At 40.3% G+C, this 20825-nt stretch overlaps 1 protein-coding gene across 8 annotated transcripts in view; it reads left to right on the top strand.

The window, feature by feature from the left end:
* The window catches only part of LOC127418368 (protein diaphanous homolog 2-like), a 653451-nt gene that overhangs the window by 481469 nt on the left and 151157 nt on the right, over positions 1–20825 (top strand). For all 8 annotated transcript variants that reach the window (XM_051658976.1, XM_051658975.1, XM_051658977.1 and 5 more), the window contains one exon: positions 16091–16215. In XM_051658976.1, the coding sequence (XP_051514936.1) occupies positions 16091–16215 (125 nt within the window). The remainder of the gene's footprint in view (positions 1–16090; positions 16216–20825) is intronic.

The raw sequence follows: 20825 nt of genomic DNA, 5'->3' as shown, positions 1-20825 counted from the left end.
CAAATTAGAAAAGCAAATTTGTTGTTTTCATTACCCACTTAGCACTCTTGCCACCTGTAACCTCACACAGCATAGCCTGCCTATGTGACTTTTTTGTTTTTTGTTTTTTGTTTTTTGTTGCATAGCCGAATTTCAAACATTTCAAGTAAACATGCTACCAAGACAGACAGAAAACATGGACAAGTTCTTGAAAAGGAAAAATATTGACTATGGTTAGCCCATGTGGGATAGTGGTGTGCCGTAGAATTTTTTAGTCGTAAAAAGTGTGCCGTGGCAGAAAAAAATTTGGTAAACTCTGGCCTAGGGGGTAGGTCACAGGGCAGGAACCGCTGGAGGAGGAGACTCTTGGGAAGCGGGCGGAGCCGTGGAAGAGTCTGAGGGTGGAGCTAGAAGAGGCTCGACGAAGGCAGGCGGAGCCATGGAAGGCTCTAAGGCCAGAGCCGTGGGAGGCAGAGCCATGGAAGGCAGAGCCGTGAGAGACTTGAGGGGCAGAGCCAGGGAACTTGGTGCCCGGAGAGTAGTCGACAGTTCGAAGGGCCAGGGTGGAGCCGAAGGTTCGGAGGACCGAGGCGGAGCTGGGGGATCTGAGGACAGAGGCGGAGCCGTAGGGAAGAAGGTCCCCGGTGAAGCCGGAGGCTCAGAGTGACAAAGCGTAGCTGGATGATCGGAGAGCCGAGGCGGAGCTAGGTGACCGGCTGACCAAGGCGGAGCTGGAGGGATGAGGGACCCCAGAGAAGCCGATTGGCTGAAGGACCACGGTGGAGCCAAAGGGACATAGAGTCTAGGTCTCGGAGGGTCTAGGCGGAGTCAGAGGGTTTGAGGTTCCCCTTGACCATGGTTTTGCAGGGAGCGAAGGTTGAGCCAGTGATGTGGGAGGAGCCGGCTGACCATGAGGAGGAGGAGGAGGAAGTGTCCTGAGTGGAGCCAGTGGAGGAGGTAGGACCACGGTACTGGACGGAAATAGGGTGTCCATTATGTTGGGCAGAGCCAGTGGAAGAGGAGTACACTGGGTGGGCATACGGGTGAGAATGGAATCAAGATCTATAAGCTCCGTGAAAGCAGGCTCTGGGACAGATGAGGCTACAGGTTCTGGCTCTGGGACGGTCACGGCTACAGACATTGGCTCTGGGACAGTCGCGGCTACAGGCACTGGCTCTGAGATGGTCGTGGCTACAGGCACTGGCTGTGGGACGGTCGCGGCTACAGGCACTGGCTCTGGCTCGTTGACCGTGGCAGGCACGGGCTCATTGACCATGGCAGGCGCGGGCTCGTTGACCATGGCAGGCGTGGCCGCTGGCTCGTAGACCGTGGCAGTTGTGGGCGCTGGCTCGTAGACCATGGCAGGCGTGGGTGCTGGTTGTGGCCCGGAGTTCCTGCCATAAATCACAGCGCACGGGGGATCTACCACTGGGATTTGGTGAGGGTCTTCCTTGTGGGTCGGTAGTGGTGAGGGAAATGTATGGACAGCGTGGCTCGGACATATTCCAAAAAAGGAAGATTCTCCACTTGTGGAAGGGCTGTTGAACAGTGATAGTTCAAGCCCATTCCATAGATGGCACAGAGGTAGGGGTCCGAAATAGCAGAGGAAGTGACGAGTTGACAGAACTTGATGGTGTATTCAGGGTGAGGAAGGTCTTGTTTGAATAAATCCATAAGTAAACCGATCAGCTCCATGACTCCATGACAAGGAGAGGAGGATTAGAGGGATCACTGGAGTAGAAGGTGGAGAGGAATCGCAGAGAGTCTGTATTCTTTATTTTGTCAGTCCTTCTGTAACGCTGGGTTCTTGGAGTGGAAGAGGAGATGCAGAAATAGATACTTTTAGTCTTTTAATAATAAATGCTGGAGTGGAACAACAATAACGATAAACATCACAACATAACCATTAAACATAACACTTCAAGGACTGACAAATGAATGAACCAAACTAAAGGGTATTTAAACACAAGGAGCTAAATGAGGGAATGGAATACAGGTGAGGATGATGAGGAGCAGATGGAAGTGATGAGGGCAGTGCATTATGGGAGATGTAGTCCAGGATGTTGGTTTAGCTATCCTTATGAGGACCCTCCATAGACATAATGATTTTTATACTGTACAAACTATAGATTCTATCCCCTAACCCTACCCCTAAACCTAACTCTCACAGAAACCTTTTTGCATTTTTACATTTTCAAAAAAACATCATTTACTATGCCATTTCCCTTGTGAGGACTGCTGGCTGGTCCTCACAACGTAGGTGATGTCCCCACAAGGATAGTAAAACCTGCACACACACACACACACACACACACACACACACACACACACACACACACACACACACATATATATATATATATATATATATATATATATATATATATATATATATATATATATATACATATATATATTATACAGTATCTGTCAGCTGTAATTATTATTATTACTATTATTATTTTACTTTTTGTAAAAAAAGATTTATACATCATTTGCATTCACTTTTATATGCATTCTGGGCTGTGGCATGTACCTAAAATAACTTTTACCCATCCCTGTATACGGAACAAAGCCAGTGTGACCGATCATCCAAAGGCCTGTTCCCCAATGAGCAAAAGTCTTCATTACAAAGCCTCATTGATTATCTGTGGCAGACATTTATGCAGAGAGAGCCGAGAACCCTGACACTAGAAGCTGCATTTTTTCAATGCCTCCCATTTATTTGAATTAACTGTGTCAATGACGAACTGTGGCTTTATTCAACCTTTAATCTGAGCTAGGAAATTGTCAATGAAGTCAGGTGTCCCCTTACAGTTTATTGTTCCCAAGTATGGGTGATCCATGAAACTGCTTAGATCAGTTGTGTGCATTCTTACCTCTAAGTTTATGTTTTTTTTATTTTTTTATTATTATTATTATTGCATATATTATAGCAGATTAGATTTTAAAATTGTGTTTGGAGATTTCATAGAGGTATATTTTAGGGGTTTGTGTTTCAGTCTAAAGGTATCAGTTAGGATCAGTTCCTGTTAAATGTGCCCAAAAAAAGAGCAGACATTCTCTCTCAGGCCATGGTGCTTCTCACAGAGGGAGCTGTTGAGCTAGGAATCAGAGCAGTGACAATATACATTGTTGAATCAGAGCTAGCAAGCCATATTGCCTTAAAGTATGGCAGATTTTGACAGTGCTCAAGACATATACAGTATATACAACTGTATACTGTATATCAGCCTTCCACAAAGAAGAAAAATTTTCTTAGAATGCAGATATAAATAAAATAGAAATAAAAGCTGCTCATTTGAGTTTTGAAAAATATTGTTTATCAATAAAAATGCTACAAAGACTACAAAAATCATGCACACTGTTGTTGTTGGCAAGAAATTAAACATGTACTGAAACAGAAGCATTTAAATTTAACACACAAATGTAAAAATAATTTTGAAATTTAAAAGAAGCTTATTTAACAAATATGTGACCAATAACAATATAGGGTAGAAGGTATCACTTATAAACTCAGATGTGAAGTACCCATCAGAAGGTAAAGCCCTTGCTGGGCTGTAATTTTCTTGAACATTCCTGTGAACTTAACTGGTATTTCAAAATATTTTCAATATAAATGTCACAGATATTGATATTTTATTCATAGACTTTCCTTCCTGCATTGCTATAAAGCACACAGTGGAGACTGTCCATGCTCTTATCTCACAAATAGAGCAACAGGCGCATAAAACTTTCCTCTGTGCTGAAATGTCACACAGCTGATGGACTGTGCCGCTGTAAGGTGTGTTGGGCTGCACCATGTGATAGCATATGACTTTGAAGCCATGAATGAGTTTAATGACATAAGTCAACCTCTCTAGCGTTCTCTCACCTAGAGCCGTTTCAGTTAGCCTTTGGTTCCTTTCTCATTTACCCTGTGCGCTCCACTCTTGAGGGGTGGTTCACACTATTATTTCAGAAATACCAGTCATTTTAAATCCTCTTTAAAAAACGAAAGTATTCCCTTACAAGATATATGCTCTGGCACAGCAATCATTAGCCTGAATAAAGGGAGGTGATAGTAAACAGTAAGTTGATGTTCAAACATTGATGGATGTGCCTGCCCTCCCTGCTCTGTCTGTATCAGACTTTATGAATACTGATCCACAGTTCCCATAAAATAAGCTAATCTGTGAACTCTAGCGGAGTAATAAGCAGCTAACTCCCACTCTACAAATCCTGCAACATATCAAAGCCTCTGTGGTATTTCACGCTATAAACTTGTCTCCCCTAAAGACTCAAAGATGTTATTTTCCTTGTACATTCGAGACACAAATGTGAAGTGATTGCAGAAGGTATTAATTTTTGCTACAGGGTTTTTTTTTTTTTTTAGGCAACAAGTTTTCTCATAAGGTCTTCAGTCTGAAAGGTGATTTGCTTACAACTCAAGTCAATATACGTATATACAGTATATACAGTGTGTATATATATATATATATATATATATATATATATATATATATATATATATATATATATATAAGCAATATCACGGTCGCAATCATGCTATATGGCCTCAACAGTTCAATGAACAAGTACATTTAAAAAAAAAGGGAAAAACTTTGTGCGGTCATAAAAAAATGCATTTGTGCATGGAACTGCTTTCTTACACAACGGATCATGATCTGCCATTGCTGGTTCAACAAATGATGCATGTAAGCCTCTCAAAAACATCACTTCAGAACTACTAGTATCACGGCTTGGGCTGTTTCTAACATGTATTTGGAGAAACAAGGATGTGTGTGTGTGTGTGTGTGTGTGTGTGTGTGTGAGAGAGAGAGAGAGAGAGAGAGAGAGATGCAGCATGTATTATCACCTGTTGATGATGCTGTAGTCTGTTAGCTTTCTGAAGATACTGTCATTATGGTGAAATTCATCCTATTTTCTCAGTGGAAAAATAGCATCCAAGCAGGGGTATTCCTCCCTATTTTGCAGTAGCTGGTGCGCAAGAGTCTTTCATTATAGAAACTGCAATGTCCTCTGCCATTTTGAACCTCCAATGTGGAAACTCCGGTAAAAGATAAGCGCCTTGAGTTTGTGTAATTAATCAGTCGTTATGTCTCTCAGCTGTGATAGCCTTAATGCTGAAGTTGTTAGTTTAAAGCTGTTTAAAGCTATTTCCTAGCTTTAGTAGTGTAATAGTAATACGAGCGATCATGTAGTGCTGTTGAATATAAACACTGAGTGATGCTGACTCACTTCACGTCATCAACTGGCTCATTTTACACACAAAAATGGTCTTTTGCCTCCATCGGCTTGCTAAAATATGTAATGTCACAATATTAAATGTAAAGAGACAGCCCTCACCCTCCGATCCAACAGGTCCCAGACGTGCTCAGTGGGATTGAGATCCGGGCTCTTCGCTGGCCATGGCAGAACACTGACATTCCTGTCTTGCAGGAAATCACACACAGAACGAGCAGTATGGCTGGTGGCATTGTCATGCTGGAGGGTCATTTCAGGATGAGCCTGCAGAAAGAGTACCACATGAGGGAGGAGGATGTCTTCCCTGTAACGCACAGTGTTGAGATTGCCTGCAATTTCAACAGGCTCAGTTTGATGATGTTGTGACACACCACCCCAGACCATGACAGACCCTCCACCTCCAAATCGATCCCGCTACAGAGTACAGGCCTCGGTGTAACGCTCATTCCTTCGCCAATAAATGTGAGTCCGACCATCACCCCTGGTGAGACAAAACCGCGACTCGTCAATGATGAGCACTTTTTGCCAGTCCTGTCTGGTCCAGCGAAGGTGGGTTCGTGCCCATAGGCGACGTTGTTGCTGGTGATGTCTGGTAAGGACCTGCTTTACAACAGGCCTACAAGCCCTCAGTCCAGCATCTCTCAGCCTATTGCAGACAGTCTGAGCACTGATGGAGGGATTGTGCATTCCTGGTGTAACTCGGGCAGTTGCTGTTGCCATCCTGTACCTGTCCCGCAGGTGTGATATTCGGATGTACCGATCCTGTGCAGGTGTTGATACACATAGTCTGCCACTGTGAGGATGATCAGCTGTCCTTCCTGTCTCCCTGTAGCGCTGTCTTAGGCGTCTCACAGTACGGACATTGCAATGTATTGCCCTGGCCACATCTGCAGTCCTCATGCCTCCATGCAGCATGCCTAAGGCACGTTCACGCAGATGAGCAGGGACCCTGGGCATCTTTCTTTTGGTGTATTTCAGAGTCAGTAGAAAGGTCTCTTTAGTGTCCTAAGTTTTTATAACTGTGACCTTAATTGCCTACCCTCTGTAAGCTGTTAGTGTCTTAATGACCATTCCACAAGTGCATGTTCATTAATTGTTTATGGTTCATTGAACAAGCATGGAAAATATTGTTTAAACCCTTTACAATTAAGATATGTAAAGTTATTTTTATTTTTACAAAATCATCTTTAAAATACAGTGTCCTGAAAAAGGAGCATTTCTTTTTTTGCTGAGTTTAGATAATTACTGCATTTCCTTGTTTGTTCAATTAATAAATAGGGTAATGCCAAGTTGTCCAGCAGAATTAGGATTTCGAACATAACTAAAGCTAAGAAGGTAGCAGTAACGGTTTGTGTGGTATTGTATATGAACTATAAAAGATCAGTATGAGAGGAAAACATGTTAATATTTCTTTTGTTCCTCTCAATGTATGGGCTCGTTATGGGCCAGTTTCTGCTTTTCAGCAATAAATTTGTTTGTCTCGGAAGCAGCTTTTCTCTTTTTAATAGAGAGCCCTGCTGGAAGCCCGAGCAGGCATCAGGCAAACAGTCATCCTTTTGGGATATCATTAGTAAGATTAACAACAAAATAACACTGTTTACAGGGGACTAACACTGCCACATTAATTACTTGAACACACTCATTTCACATGATCTGGAAGTGAAAAAAAGCCCTCAAAGATTCCCTGTCCTATTCACAGTAACAATTTCTGAGACATGACAATCTATACTAATGACTGCTGTCAGTGTGGTTTCGTAACAGCCACTAACAGCATGTGCTTGAGCATTCATCATGTCCTCAGGTTAACACATATTTAGGCTAAGGGCTACTTCGCATTACAGAAGTTTTGAACAGCATGCAATATTTATTTCATTGCACTTTTTCTTTAAAATAAACATATTAGGGTGTGTTCACACAGGATGTGTTGTTGCGTTCTATACTTTGGCCCTAAAAATGTTTAGAAAAGTAGGCCCAAAACGTTAACATCTTTGCATTATATAACAAAACATCAAAACAAATGGATTTTTTTTTTTAAATCAATATAGTACAAACACACTTTATTGCAATGTAAAAAAAGTTTAAATCATAAACTACATTTACATTTACATTTATGCATTTGGCAGACTGCTCAAACTTTGCAGAACATGTCCATATGTGATGAATTTGAGAGGAACTTCACATATTCACTAAAAATTACATTGGGACCACTTGGTTAAAAGTGAAGAAAAAAGAAAAAGTTAGTTCAGAGAAAAGATCTACCATCATTTCCAGATGTTACTTACTTTTTATTTTCAGTGTCTCGCACCACAGATGTCATTTTAAAGATAAGTATAATTCAACTTGAATGTATAAATACATAAATAAATGAGATTTTTTTTAGTGGTTTTTACATGCAAGAATATTGTGTGAACACTACTGAATGGAGAACACACAGTAACTGTTGTAGCTATGCACTACAGAAACCTGCATGTGAGTACCATTGCATGAGCTAAGATTTGAGTTATGAATTTAAAGATCAAGGTCTAGACAGCATTAGTGCCCATTGTGATGGCATTGCACAATAAGACAAAGTCCTAACTGGTCCGCTTCTTAAAGATTTATAGCCTGGGCTTAGTGCTGCTGAGCCCTGCCCCTCTGTTCTGGCTTGCACAGTGTGATATTCATTCTCAGAGCCAGGGGACAGAGGAGGACTATTTCATTCAGCTCTGCCCTGTCTCTTTTAGCCATAAACTGCTATGAAGTAACGTTCCATGCCATAAAAAAGTAAGAAGATGTGCTTATCAAAATACCAAATCATCAGCTCTAATGCCAAGGTGTCAGCATTATTTTCCGCTATTTGTTGGAGGGGACCAATTTCATGTGAGATTTATTGATAAGGTGTATCACGGTGTCATCGCTGTTGCTTATGATGCTTTCAGATTCAATGTGAATTGAGATTTATTTCCGAGCAGGGTGCCCCAATGTAGCATGAGGGGACTGATTTTTAAATAATCTCTACCAACAAAGGCAAATGCAACATAAAACAAAAGACAAGGTCACCCGTGAACAACCATTAAGTGGTTAACAATAGAATTATTGCCTTTTTATCTTCCTGCACACAAGGATTTGAATTACACTAGAGAGACTTCATGCTTGAATGAATGTTCAGTATGTTTGTGTCCATAAAAGGAGTGTACATTGTGAATGTGTGTAAAAGAGAGTTAGACACAGAAGAGAGACAGAGGATGGAGAAAAAGAAAAAGAGAGAGTGACAGAAAGAGAGATGATGAGGTACCTAAAGAGGTTTATAGATGAAAGCTTGGGCCCATCACTTGAAATATGTACATGGATATGTGTGTATGTATGTATGTGTGTGTCTGTACGTATGTGTATAATTAGTTTTATTTTGTATTTTGTATTATTATCTATGTCTTACTGCTGTTTTTGTATTGTTGTACACTGGAAGCTCCTGTCACCAAGACATATCCCTTGTATGTGTAAGCATAGTTGGCAATAAAGCTGATTCTGATTCTGATAATTGGGAACTTTCATTAAACTCCAATTAGACTGAAGTTCATTCTATTCATCCTGTACAAAAATTTGATGGGGAGAAAGAAACAGAACACGGTACAGCCAGATTATGCCGTTTAATTTGGTATGTAATGAGTTTGAGGCTCAAGAGGCCCTTAAAATAAAGATGCTACAGATACCCAAACTAGCCCCCCCCCAATTCTACCTTATTAACTTTAAAAGGTAAATCTAGTTCCTCAAATAGCCTCACGTTACAATCAAACATGCCTCTCATTGGACAACCATGAAGAGATCCTTTAACTTCTTAGTACAGAGCATGTATTAAAAACAGATTACGTATTTGCCAAAGTGCAGTTGAGGATTATTGATCTCAACAATGAATAACAAGCACTAACAAGCACTTACAGGTATAAGCATTGAACCAATTTATCTTATTACAATTGTAGCTTTTCTTTTTTGGGTTAATCTCAAATGAAATCTTTTTAGTTCAGTTCAGCATCTTCCATCATTCTAGGGCACTTAAGAGTGGGAGAAGGTAATGAGATACAGACAACACAGAAACGGTATACTTAACCAGTACAAAAGTCAAAAGCATACCTGCAACTCGACACGAGCCTTTCAGGTAGAACAAAGGACCTTGAGTCGCACAGGATAAAGATGATATATTTGTGGTGACAAAGCATCAAACTGCTACTTTATAACTAATCCACCTTAAATGATGCTGAAATGGAAGAATTTTTGCTGAGGGTTTAAAAAAAAAAACTTTCAACACCACTGTGCAGTCCTAGCAAAGTCCTCCAAATAATTTTGTCCCCAGATTTTTAGTGACCGTTCAAATATTATTATTGCCAAATAGCAAAAAACAAACAGTGCATACTGTAGTTAGTGCAGAAAACATTTAATTTCAGTACAGAGTGTAAATCTTCAATACATTTTGTGCAGAGTATAATTACTAGTCACCATCAATGGGGTACTAATCGGATGGAGGGCTGAGAAAGCAACAAATCCTTTCATGTTCGCTCCATTTATTATTTTAATATGTGCTTTCCCGAAATCCTTCACTTTGCAAAGCTTCATCATAATTAAGGATTTATTGACTTATTCGATCATTCAAGAGCTTTTTTTATAAAAAAAAAAAAAAAATAAGAAAAGCTCGAACTATGCTTAAAAATGAGCTGCTATACACAGGAGATCCTAGCAGATACAAATACAATATTTTTGGATCGTTAAGAGTAAATAAAAGGGGATAAAACAAACACAGCTAAGAGAGGACAGGGAGGAGCACTCTAATACCACCAAATGCATTATTGAAATTCAAACAATCCTACACCATCCTACATCTGAAAATTCAAAGAAAAGAAGTGCAATTCAAACAACAACACTAAAATCACAAGCAAATTCCATTTTTCCCTCTGAATGAGATGAGCAATTTTAGATTACCCATTCACATTCACGCCACATCAACAGCACACCTCATGCAACACAAATACAGGCGAGCTCTGTATATGCTGCCCGCTGGCCATCAAGCGTGTGATTGGGAATCGTCAGCCTCAGTCCACTCTGCCTCCCTCTCTAACGGACGCCCATTTTGGAGGAGAAGATTTCCTATACAGGAGCGGTGAGGCTGGAAATAAAAGTGTTCTTTCTCTCCTCAGCTTCCCTTAGGATCCTGTAAACAGCGCTGGCCGGGCGATAACGGCTCTCTATTGTGAGAAGCTCCTTGGTTCAATGACATCCCTTCACAACTGAGGCCCTAAAAAGGGTCTGAATTGGATGCAATTATTTAGCTCTAACTGTAGATAAAGCTGATAGATAAAGGCTGGCAATGTGTGGACAGAAAAAAAAAAAAGAAAAAAAAAAAAAAAAAAAATATATATATATATATATATATATATATATATATATATATATATATATATATATATATATATATATATATAGCCTAGGTCAGGGATACAACTGACTAGAAAAAGAGCTTTTTATTTTATTTTATTTTATTTTTTTATTTTATTTTTTTAAGGAAACAGATATCCGTACTATACACATATGGCACTGCACTCATAAACTTTTGAAAACAAATTTGTTTTGGCAGCAATAGAGACAACTGATAGATGATACATCATCTCTGAGGGACAAGCAAATGGAGCCAATTCTAATGCATTTTGATATACCAGAAAGTTTAGATGTCAACTTTAGGTGCTGACCTAAGGAGTTGAGAAGAAATCAGACTCGAAGAGGGAGAGAGGTAAAGACAGACGAAGGGCAAGCAGTTAAGCACAGTGCATGAATTTATCAATCTTTGCCGTCTACAAATGAAAAAGACAGAAGCCTTTCAAGTTACATACATGTGTGACTTGTACTCCTTTAAAACATGCCTTTGGACAGAATCACTAAACTGCTTAGTGAGCAGAGAGTGATACCAGTCTCATCGGTTGTCCGGCTCATTCGTCGATGTAAACAATTACCTGAGTAGCTGTAGAATTCGGCAGAAAAGAAAACAGAAATGGATGACCCACTGACAGAGGAATAAACCCGGAGCAGGGTCTGTTGGGCAGGGGCCTCTGGGGAGTCTGGGCTGTGCAGGTGCAGGGGGTAGAGGGTGTGGGTGGGCCATGTTTATATATGATGAATACCGGTGAACAGATTGTGGAGCTGGGGGATATTTATAGGTAAACACACACCTTTGTCCTCCACTGCTTCACTACCCACATGCCCTTGGGTGAATGCGTCAATCCTGAAAGTCGTCTTGTGCATGTTCCACAGTAACATTTTCATAATGCAATAAATAAAATAAAAATAATAGTATGTGTTCATTAATTATATATTTTATATAATTAATAAAAAAGCAATTATATAATATAACATCATGATATACATCATAGTATTATTTGTGATTAATTTAATTAAACACACACACACACACACACACACACACACACATACACACAGACATACAGTATATATAAACTCAACAAAAAAAGAAATGTCCCTTTTTCAGGACACTGTATTTTAAAGATAATTTTGTAAAAATCCAAATAACTTTACATATCTTTATTGTAAAGGGTTTAAACAATATTTTTCATGCTTGTTCAATGAACCATAAACAATTAATGAACATTCACCTGTGGAACGGTTGTTAAGACACTAATAACTTACAGACGCTAGGCAATTAAGGTCACAGTTATAAAAATTTAGGACACTAAAGAGACCTTTCTACTGACTCTGAAAATCACCAAAAGAAAGGTGCCCAGGGTCCCTGCTCCTCTGCGTGAACGTGCCTTAGGCATGCTGCATGGAGGCATGAGGACTGCAGATGTGGCCAGGGCAATAAATTGCAATGTCCGTACTGTGAGATGCATAAAACAACGCTACAGGGAGACAGGAAGGACAGCTGATCGTCCTCACAGTGGCAGACCACGTGTAACAACACCTGCACAGGATCGGTACATCCGAATATCACACCTGTGGGACAGGTACAGGATGGCAACAACAACTGCCCGAGTTACACCAGAAACGCACAATCCCTCCATCAGTGCTCAGACTGTCCGCAATAGGCTGAGAGAGGCTGGACTGAGGGCTTGTAGGCCTGTTGTAAAACAGGACCTTACCAGACATCACCGGCAACAACGTCGCCTATGGGCACGAACCCACCTTCGCTGGACCAGACAGGACTGGCAAAAAGTGCTCTTCACTGACTAGTCGCGGTTTTGTCTCACCAGGGGTGATGGTTGGACTCGCGTTTATCGTTGAAGGAATGAACGTTACACCGAGGCCTGTACTCTGGAGTGGGATCAATTTGGAGGTGGAGGGTCTGTCATGGTCTGGGGTGGTGTATCACAGCATCATCAGACTGAGCTTGTTGTCATTGCAGGCAATCTCAACGCTGTGCATTACAGGGAAGACATCCTCCTCCCTCATGTGGTACCCTTCCTGCAGGCTCATACTGACATGACCCTCCAGCATGACAATGCTACCAGCCATACTGCTTGTTCTGTGTGTGATTTCCTGCAAGACAGGAATGTCAGTGTTCTGCCTTGGCCAGCGAAGAGCCTGGATCTCAATCCCACTGAGCACGTCTGGGACCTGTTGGATCAGAGGGTGAGGGCTAGGGCCATTCCCCCCCAAAATGTCCGGGAAGTGCCTTGGTGGAAGAGTGGGGTAACATCACACAGCAAGAACTGGCAAATCTGGTGCAGTCCATGAGGAGGAGATGCACTGCAGTACTTAATGCAGCTGGTGTAATGCAACAGATACTGACTGTTACTTTTGATTTTGACCCCACCCCCCTTGTTCAGAGACACATTATTCCATTTCTGTTAGTCACATGTCTGTGAAACTTGTTCAGTTTATGTCTTAGTTGTTGAATCTTTTTATGTTCATACAAATATTTACACATGTTAAGTTTTATGAAAATAAAAGCAGTTGAAAGTGAGAGGACATTTCTTTTTATTGCTGAGTTTATTTTTAGATCCTGACCTGGCTTTTTCTAAACCTCACTATACTCCCCAGCATCAAGTCTACAGACCATACTATCATACCTATCCATCTCCATCATCTGCCTGCCCACAATTCTCTCTCTCTCTCTCTCTCTCTCTCTCTCTCTCTCTCTCTCTCTCTCTCTCTCTGTCCCCCTTAAAATAAGTAATTGCAATATGCCATCAGAGTATTTTAAACCTAAAGTGTTTTCTTATAAAAACCAGCCTGACAAGCTTGTAGCATCACTGAAAAAGCTTAAAGGTGTGCTCTTTCCCTCTCGGTCAATCTCTTGCTCTCTCTCTCTCTCTCTCTCTCTCTCTCTCTCTCTCTCTCTCTCTGTCACCTCTGCTCTCTCATAAGGCCTGTTCTCAGACAGAGTGTTAACCTCAGCTTCGTAAGCCTTGATTAGGGGACAGTAAATCCCCAGTCGTCGGCTTCCTCCAGCATGTTACTAATGACACAGAGTCTACCCTTTATATTGTTGTTAGTGCTCTGAGTAAATTTGTAGCTGCAATCTGTTGTCCTCCTGCTTTGGCTTTTTTGTTGTGAGAGAAAAAGTAAAGATGCCTTTAGCCTTGACCTTGGGAAATAACAAAGTTTGAAACCTGCAGTTAGGCTAACCAGGTATACAGTATACTGTATAGCTTTAATGCACTGTAAATCGCTGTGGATTAAAGTGTCTGCCAAGTGCATAAATGTAAATGGTTCCTGTTAGAGAACTCATGGGTCATGTGGGTGATGCTCATCAAAGGGTTAATAGCAGACAAGTGCAGAGTTTCTGAAACAAACAATGTAAATGAAATCAATAACTGAGTCACTCAGATATCTGCATTACTTTACACCATGTATGTAAAAAATGGACTGAATATCATCAAAGCCTACTGTTTAGTGAATTAACAAACATACTTAAGTTACAAACAAATATCAACATAAATGCTATTAACATTTATTACATAACAGTTATCACACAGAAAAAAAGAACATTCGCATGTTCTGGCAATGGTGTAAAAAATCTCAAAATGTACTTTTTCCTTCCCTCATATACACTGTCCACATATAAACATTAACAGCAAGACGTATGATACTCCTTAAAAATAATTTAAAAAACAACATATTGTTGATGACACTATCATAATGTATAGCTTTTCCCTTCATATTTATTATGATACTTGTTCATTATGAAGAGTTTTTTGAAGTTAGTTTTTGTCTGAAATGTAATGACTGCAGTTTTACAGTAATTTAATGTTCATAGTAAGACTACTATATATGAATAACAAATTATACATTTAATAACACATTTTAAGCAAAACAGCATTGATTTTATTTTTATTATTTTTTAATGCTATAATCATTTGATTGGTCTATCATTTGAAAGTTAAAATCAAACATATACCCCTGACCAGTATAGATACATCCACTAACTTAACTCTTAAACTTCCCTGAAAACTCCCCTCTCCAATTGTGCTAAGAATATTTCTTCCAAGCCCCATTATTAGACATAATTAAGCAATTGATATGAGCTTGAGTCTCAGTCGAAAGTTAATTACAGCAAAGCTGGACAAATGAACATGACACCAACCGTCTCCGATATGTTTTTCCCCACTCTGAGACCCATACACAGCCTCTCACGTCTCGAATGAGTCAGAGTTTTGACCCTCTCAGATGGACTGAAGCCGGCCTTCTTGTGCCGTGATCATTCGATCTGGGTGTATCAGTAAAGACAAAGCCATACACCAATCACAATACGGCACAATGACTGCATCCACATCCAAACTGATCCCCCTAAGACACTGCTGGTGCTTTGAAGTCCAGACTTGAAAGGACTACAGTGAGTGCAGAGAGAAATAGAAAGCAGTAAACAGTGATTATGTAGAGATTAATGAAGCTGAACCCATGCTGATGCCACTCAGCCTCAGGACAGCAGCCACAGTATGTATGTACAACCCCAGCACCACTTAGATACATCTGTCCAGACCTGAGCACACCTGCAAGATTTGTTCGACTAAACAGCCAGTCTTTCCTTAAATAAAAAGTTATACGAGGAAGATGCCTGGTCCATTTGACTACTTAAAGGAAGATTATACCCATTAGTTAAACCTAAATTAGGTCTTGTAGTTGTGGATCAACTATAGGATCAAGTCAATACTGCTTGTATTTAACAACATTTTTGCAAATTATAAACCAAAGTAAAGTTGTCTGAATCCTTATTCATACATGTATCATGCATATTTATGTATGTACATTATATGACTTCATGGCATGCTCTGCCTGAAGTGATAACATCACTGTTCAAAATGTCTGAAATTTTAAAGTCAAAATAGCCCATAGAAGTAACTTTAGAGCAAACTTTATTGGAAGTCATATCCAAAGATTTCTAAGAGCGGAGTTATATGCTGGACTTAATATGTTGCTTGTCAAAATGCTGAATTTTAAATAAGAGTGTAAGGGGGGTTAGAGGGAAAGGAGGAGGCGAGAACCGGCTTGACAACTTAATAATTTAATGAACAACTTAACCAAGAACACACAAACATAACCACACACAGGGCAGCTGCCTGTAATTCTCTCTCTCTCGAACTGTCGTCCCCAGCCGCCTCTATCCCTCGCGCGCCCCATCAGGCTGATTGGGGACCGGGCGTGCGTCATTCCAGCCCGGCCCCGCCCTCCTCGGCTCTACAAAGAGCACTAGAGTTCATCAAACAGTATGTAAGCAGACAACTGTCACCTACACAGTATAGAAAAAAATAAAATAAAATAATAATAATAAAAATTTACAATAAAGCCCAATTGTACAGGTTTGTTTCAAATAAATGGAAAATTATGTATTGCCAAACTATGCAGTATGCCCATAACACAATGATTTTCTGTATTCCTTTTGCAGTGACTGCCCAGATCCTGAAAGCCAGCCTGGACACTATGGAACGCCATATCCAGAGGCTGGAGAACGACATCCAGAATTTCCCCAAGACCGATGACAAGCAGGATAAGTTTGTGGAAAAAATGTCTATATCCTTTGAGGAAATGTACTACCTTTTGTTTGGTTGTGTGCATTCTACTGTCTTCCATACTCATGCCAAGCCATTGTAGTGTGTTTGGCATTGGCATTCCAATCCAATGATGGGAAACAGAAGTTTGCTTTTCCAATGGGCTGTGATCAGTTCCATAAGGGCATTATAGTATCTGAGGGACTGTACCTCTTGAGAAATGGATAGGCTGTCTCAAAGTGAGATGTTTATCATCGTTGTCCTCGTCTCACGAGCTCTCTAAACGGATTTCTGCCTGGGGGCTATTTAAACTGCACAACTCCTCTTTCTCCCCACAGACTCTAGTGGAAGGCTCCTTAGCCATCTATACTTATCACCCCATGCTGATTTAATCTCCTGACCAGCCACAGGCCCCCTCTCTTGAACTTTCTGAGGGCTATCAGCTCTCAAAGCACCTCTCCCATTTGATGACATAATACGTTTGCTTGCTACTCTCAAATTGAATTAGATGCCACAGCACTTCTCTGACTCTCAAGAGAAAGAAACATGAGCAGTTATTTTACTTTTTTGACACGCAAATGTTTATGAGTGCCAAAAGGGAGCTGGCCTGAAATTATGCTGATTTAGGGAAGTTGACTTTTACACTGGTTTTCTTTTGCGAGTGACGGCCTGACTTTTATATTCCCACTGAGATTCCTGCCGTTCCTCAGTAGTGTTATTAACTATGAGTAAGAACCATTAATCAATGACTTATCAAATCTGAGAGTCTTCCCATATGTTTCCCAAGCACAGGAAAGACAGCAGTTAACCTTATTTTAGCTCTTTGTTCGTGAGCTTAACACCAAGATTTATAGGGGGCTTACTCTGCACTTTGGGTGGCATAAGAGTAATAGCCCTAGCACCCATAAAAAATCTGCACAGAGACATAGAGGGCTGCTTAAGTTTGTATGATTTAAGAACAATGAGCTTCACTTGTCTGCAGTGCGGCACAAGAAGCAAGCAAGAATACCTCCGTGGCCTTCATGACAGTATTGATTAGCAGGACTCTGGGAGGATTGGAACTTGAGTTAGGGGAAATGGAGAGGTACGGATTCACTGCTGCAGCATGGAGACCCAGTGGCGTCTCTAGAGAATTGTAAAAGCCAGGCAGGCCCTGAGTGGGAACGCGGCCACATCTCGTCCCTGTCTCATCTGATCTGTCATCAGAGCCAGCACATAGCCAGAGCTGAATGCAGTCACATCCATTTGATGATTCAAGTGGATTTTTTTATTTTATTTTATTATTTTTTTGGGGGAAAAAAGAAAAGAGAGTGAGAGACCGGCGACTGAAAGAAAGCAACTCCGCCCTCATTGTGCACCAGTCGCGATTAGTTTTCAGAGGCGTCGGAGCCTGGCTCTAGAGATGCTGACTGACAGCACGTCCAAACACAGCTGCGGCAGCTCTTTTGCGGATCACAGGGCAGACATTGTCACAGAGCTAAAGGAGGCCGAAAGCTGTTTCACTCGGCCATTGTGGACTGCAGGGTAGATGTTATAGAGGGAGTGATTGAATTTGTGAAAGTGGAGGTGTGTCTGTGTGTGGCAAATGTGATTTCTGCTAGCCGCACTCCATTGCTCTCCATAGCAACAGGCTTCCCGGTCCTCTCCTTATGGGTTTGAACCCAGGTTGACCTTTTGACACATGATTGGGGTGGAGAGTAATTTAGACTCGCTGTAAAGGAAGTGTTTTTAAACGTTTGCTTTTTACCTTCACATTTGAGGGGTTGTTTAAAAGGGATGGAGGGGTAATTTGAGTGAAAAAGAGAAAAGACAGATGTTGCCTTGTTTACAATGTGTTCCTTGCCTGTAGATACTCATCCAAATCACACTACTCCAGGTGGGCACTGTCAGTTTCGTCAGGTTTTCTTCCTTTATTATGAACTGTAGCCTTGAGATCCATGTGATTTAATCTACCGTGAAATCACTATTCTTTTTTTTTTACTCTTCTGCTCTAGGGAGACCCGGCACAATGCGATTGTGGTGTTTCATTTGCAGAACATTTGTTTCTTTTCAGTTTTCATGGCAGCTCAAACAGCAGATTTAGAGCCCTGCCAGCGAGATAGGAGGGCAGAATGTATGCACCAAATGTTATGAGATAAAAGGGTATTAACTAGAGAGCGAGTGAGAGAGCGATAGAGGAATTTTGCCTAGGTAGGAGGTTTTTTATTTATTTTTAGATATAATAATAATTAGTTATAATAATAATAAAATTGTACACATTTCACACCCCTCAGAAACTGTGGAGGTGACATTTTGCAATATTAAAAAATCTCACCAAATATGGGGATATTAGATTAGATTCACAATAAAGCACTTAAGACTCTGGAACAAATATGCATTTACTATCTTACATGGCGATTCATAGTTGATATATTGATCCATTAAATAGCAATGATTGTGGCACCAAATCAGGCCCTGTTTGAAAATGCACTGAGCACACTGTTGCAAAAGAGAAACAAACTCTTGATATGAACAAGGGTTCGTTTTTTGAGTCAAATAAAGGAATTTTCTTTCATTACAGACTGTTCAATATCACCTCATAGTCTAGCAATATGAATATGTATGCATAAGAGTATATTTGTCTCAGGTATTAGGTGAGCTATGGAATACGAGCTATATGTTAGTTAAAGCATGGTTAGTGCTAAAGAACTCTGTGCATCATAATTCACACTACAGCACCTGCTAACAATGGTTTCTTTTTTTTTTTTTTCTGTTCTTTCAATTTAAATATTTGCATATTCTCTGGAGAATATTATCTGCTGTTTGCACTGCTAAAGAATATCCTCATAAAAGCATTCACAGTCAGGATGGGGAGTTTTTCATTACATAAATGCATTTCATAAACACAAGATACACCAGCATACATTAAAACCATATAGTAACCATACAGTCCTCAGCTCTAAACTGATCTCAGTAACCAGTGAAATGCATGCACAATAGCACATACCCACAACCCTTATTGAAATCCTTTCTTTTTTTTCCCACCATTACTGTAATGTATGCAAATGACTGATTGGGGTGTTTGTTCAGCAGTTTAGTGATATCTGTATTTCAGAATTATTGGCACCCCACAAAGGCTTTTAAATGAACTTGTGGCCCCAAGAGAGCTTTATCTCAGCGGAGGGACAGTGCTGGTGGTGTGGGGAGTGCCGCTGGTGGCCTGCCTGGGGACTAGACGTACTGGGAGCTTACTGGAGAGCTGAAAGGTTGCAGTGCCGTTTGGAGTCCATACTGAGCTTTAGTGGATGAGGGGGCTTGTCTAATAGATCTTGCTCTGCTGTAATTCAGTGTACTGATATTTCACTTAACCTTTCTGCTCTATAGGGACTGAAAGACACAAATCAGCTGGCCAATTCCCCCCACCACCACCTCTCTAATGGCACAGAGCATGCAGTTGCAAAGAAGTTTGAATGAATATTGTGGCGTGTTAAAAAACTCTTTACATCACTTCTTCAAATTTCTAATTTCCCTGAAGTGCAAACCATTGTCATAATTATGAACATTTATTAGCAAAAGTGCTCATAACAAAATGCTTTCCCAAGGCAATAAACAAATAAATTAATTGTTAATGGGTAGTTGGCATGTAATACTGTTGGAAAGTCCTGTGGTGTGACATGCTGTACTCCACCTAAAACTATTTTAAACAGCATTTTACTAATTCTTTTATAATTATATTGCATGCAGCTTTTGTTCCAAACCCATATTTTTTTTTTCTTCTTGTAAATAATCTCCTTTTATCTTTTGATTAGAAAACAAAAAACAAAAACAAAAAAAGTTATACAGGACTGCAATAACATTGCAATGACGAGTGAGTAAATTATGACAAAACTTCCATCTTTGGGTGAACTTTCCTTTACAATGCTGAAATTTCAGGAAATGGTGACCATTCACAGGACCTAAAATATATACTTTAAATTATACATGCATGTTTAACCTAAAATATTGGCATTGTTAAAAATAAAGTTAATAAAAATGTTGTCAACTATCCTTATTTAAAAAAAAACAAAAAAACAATGCAAAACAAAACCACTGTCACCTTGGTTCACAGATGAGACAAAGCTGTTTTTTTGTTTCAAATTCACGAGGCAAATGTATGAATAAACATTCTTTAAAAATATAAGGTTTTCTTTGGAGAGGCTGGTCATTTTATAGGAAATGTGTGCTTTACTTGTTTTCTTAACCTCTCAGTTCAGAGGAAAATGCATTGGACTGACATGAGCGTATCACATAAGCAGTCATGCTTTGAGAGAGAGAAATATAGGAGGCCATTGATCTATTGTGCACTCTGTATTTCTTGTTGAAAGGCTGCGGTTACCGCGCTGGATTTAGAGTGCGGACCAGCGCTCAGCGGGGCAGTGTGACACTTGATTTCCAGCGTAGCACCTCTTACGTTTTGTAGTTTTGTGGCACACATTCTTGCTGTGTGTTTTAATACCTGTTGTGGAAATGCAGTCCCCTTTGCTTTAGGCAGCAATGTTTGATGGGTTGAGAGGAGCTGAAATATGCACAGAGTGCTGCACAACAGCATTTCAACTGCCTGATGTAAATCACAAATCGTATACGGTTTCTTAGAAAGCTATACTTGTGTGACTG

The sequence above is a fragment of the Myxocyprinus asiaticus genome, chromosome 27, assembly GCF_019703515.2.
Source record: "Myxocyprinus asiaticus isolate MX2 ecotype Aquarium Trade chromosome 27, UBuf_Myxa_2, whole genome shotgun sequence".
Taxonomy (NCBI): Eukaryota; Metazoa; Chordata; class Actinopteri; order Cypriniformes; family Catostomidae; genus Myxocyprinus; species Myxocyprinus asiaticus.
Note: the sequence above shows the minus strand (reverse complement) of the source record. Positions and strands in the feature narration are given on the sequence as shown.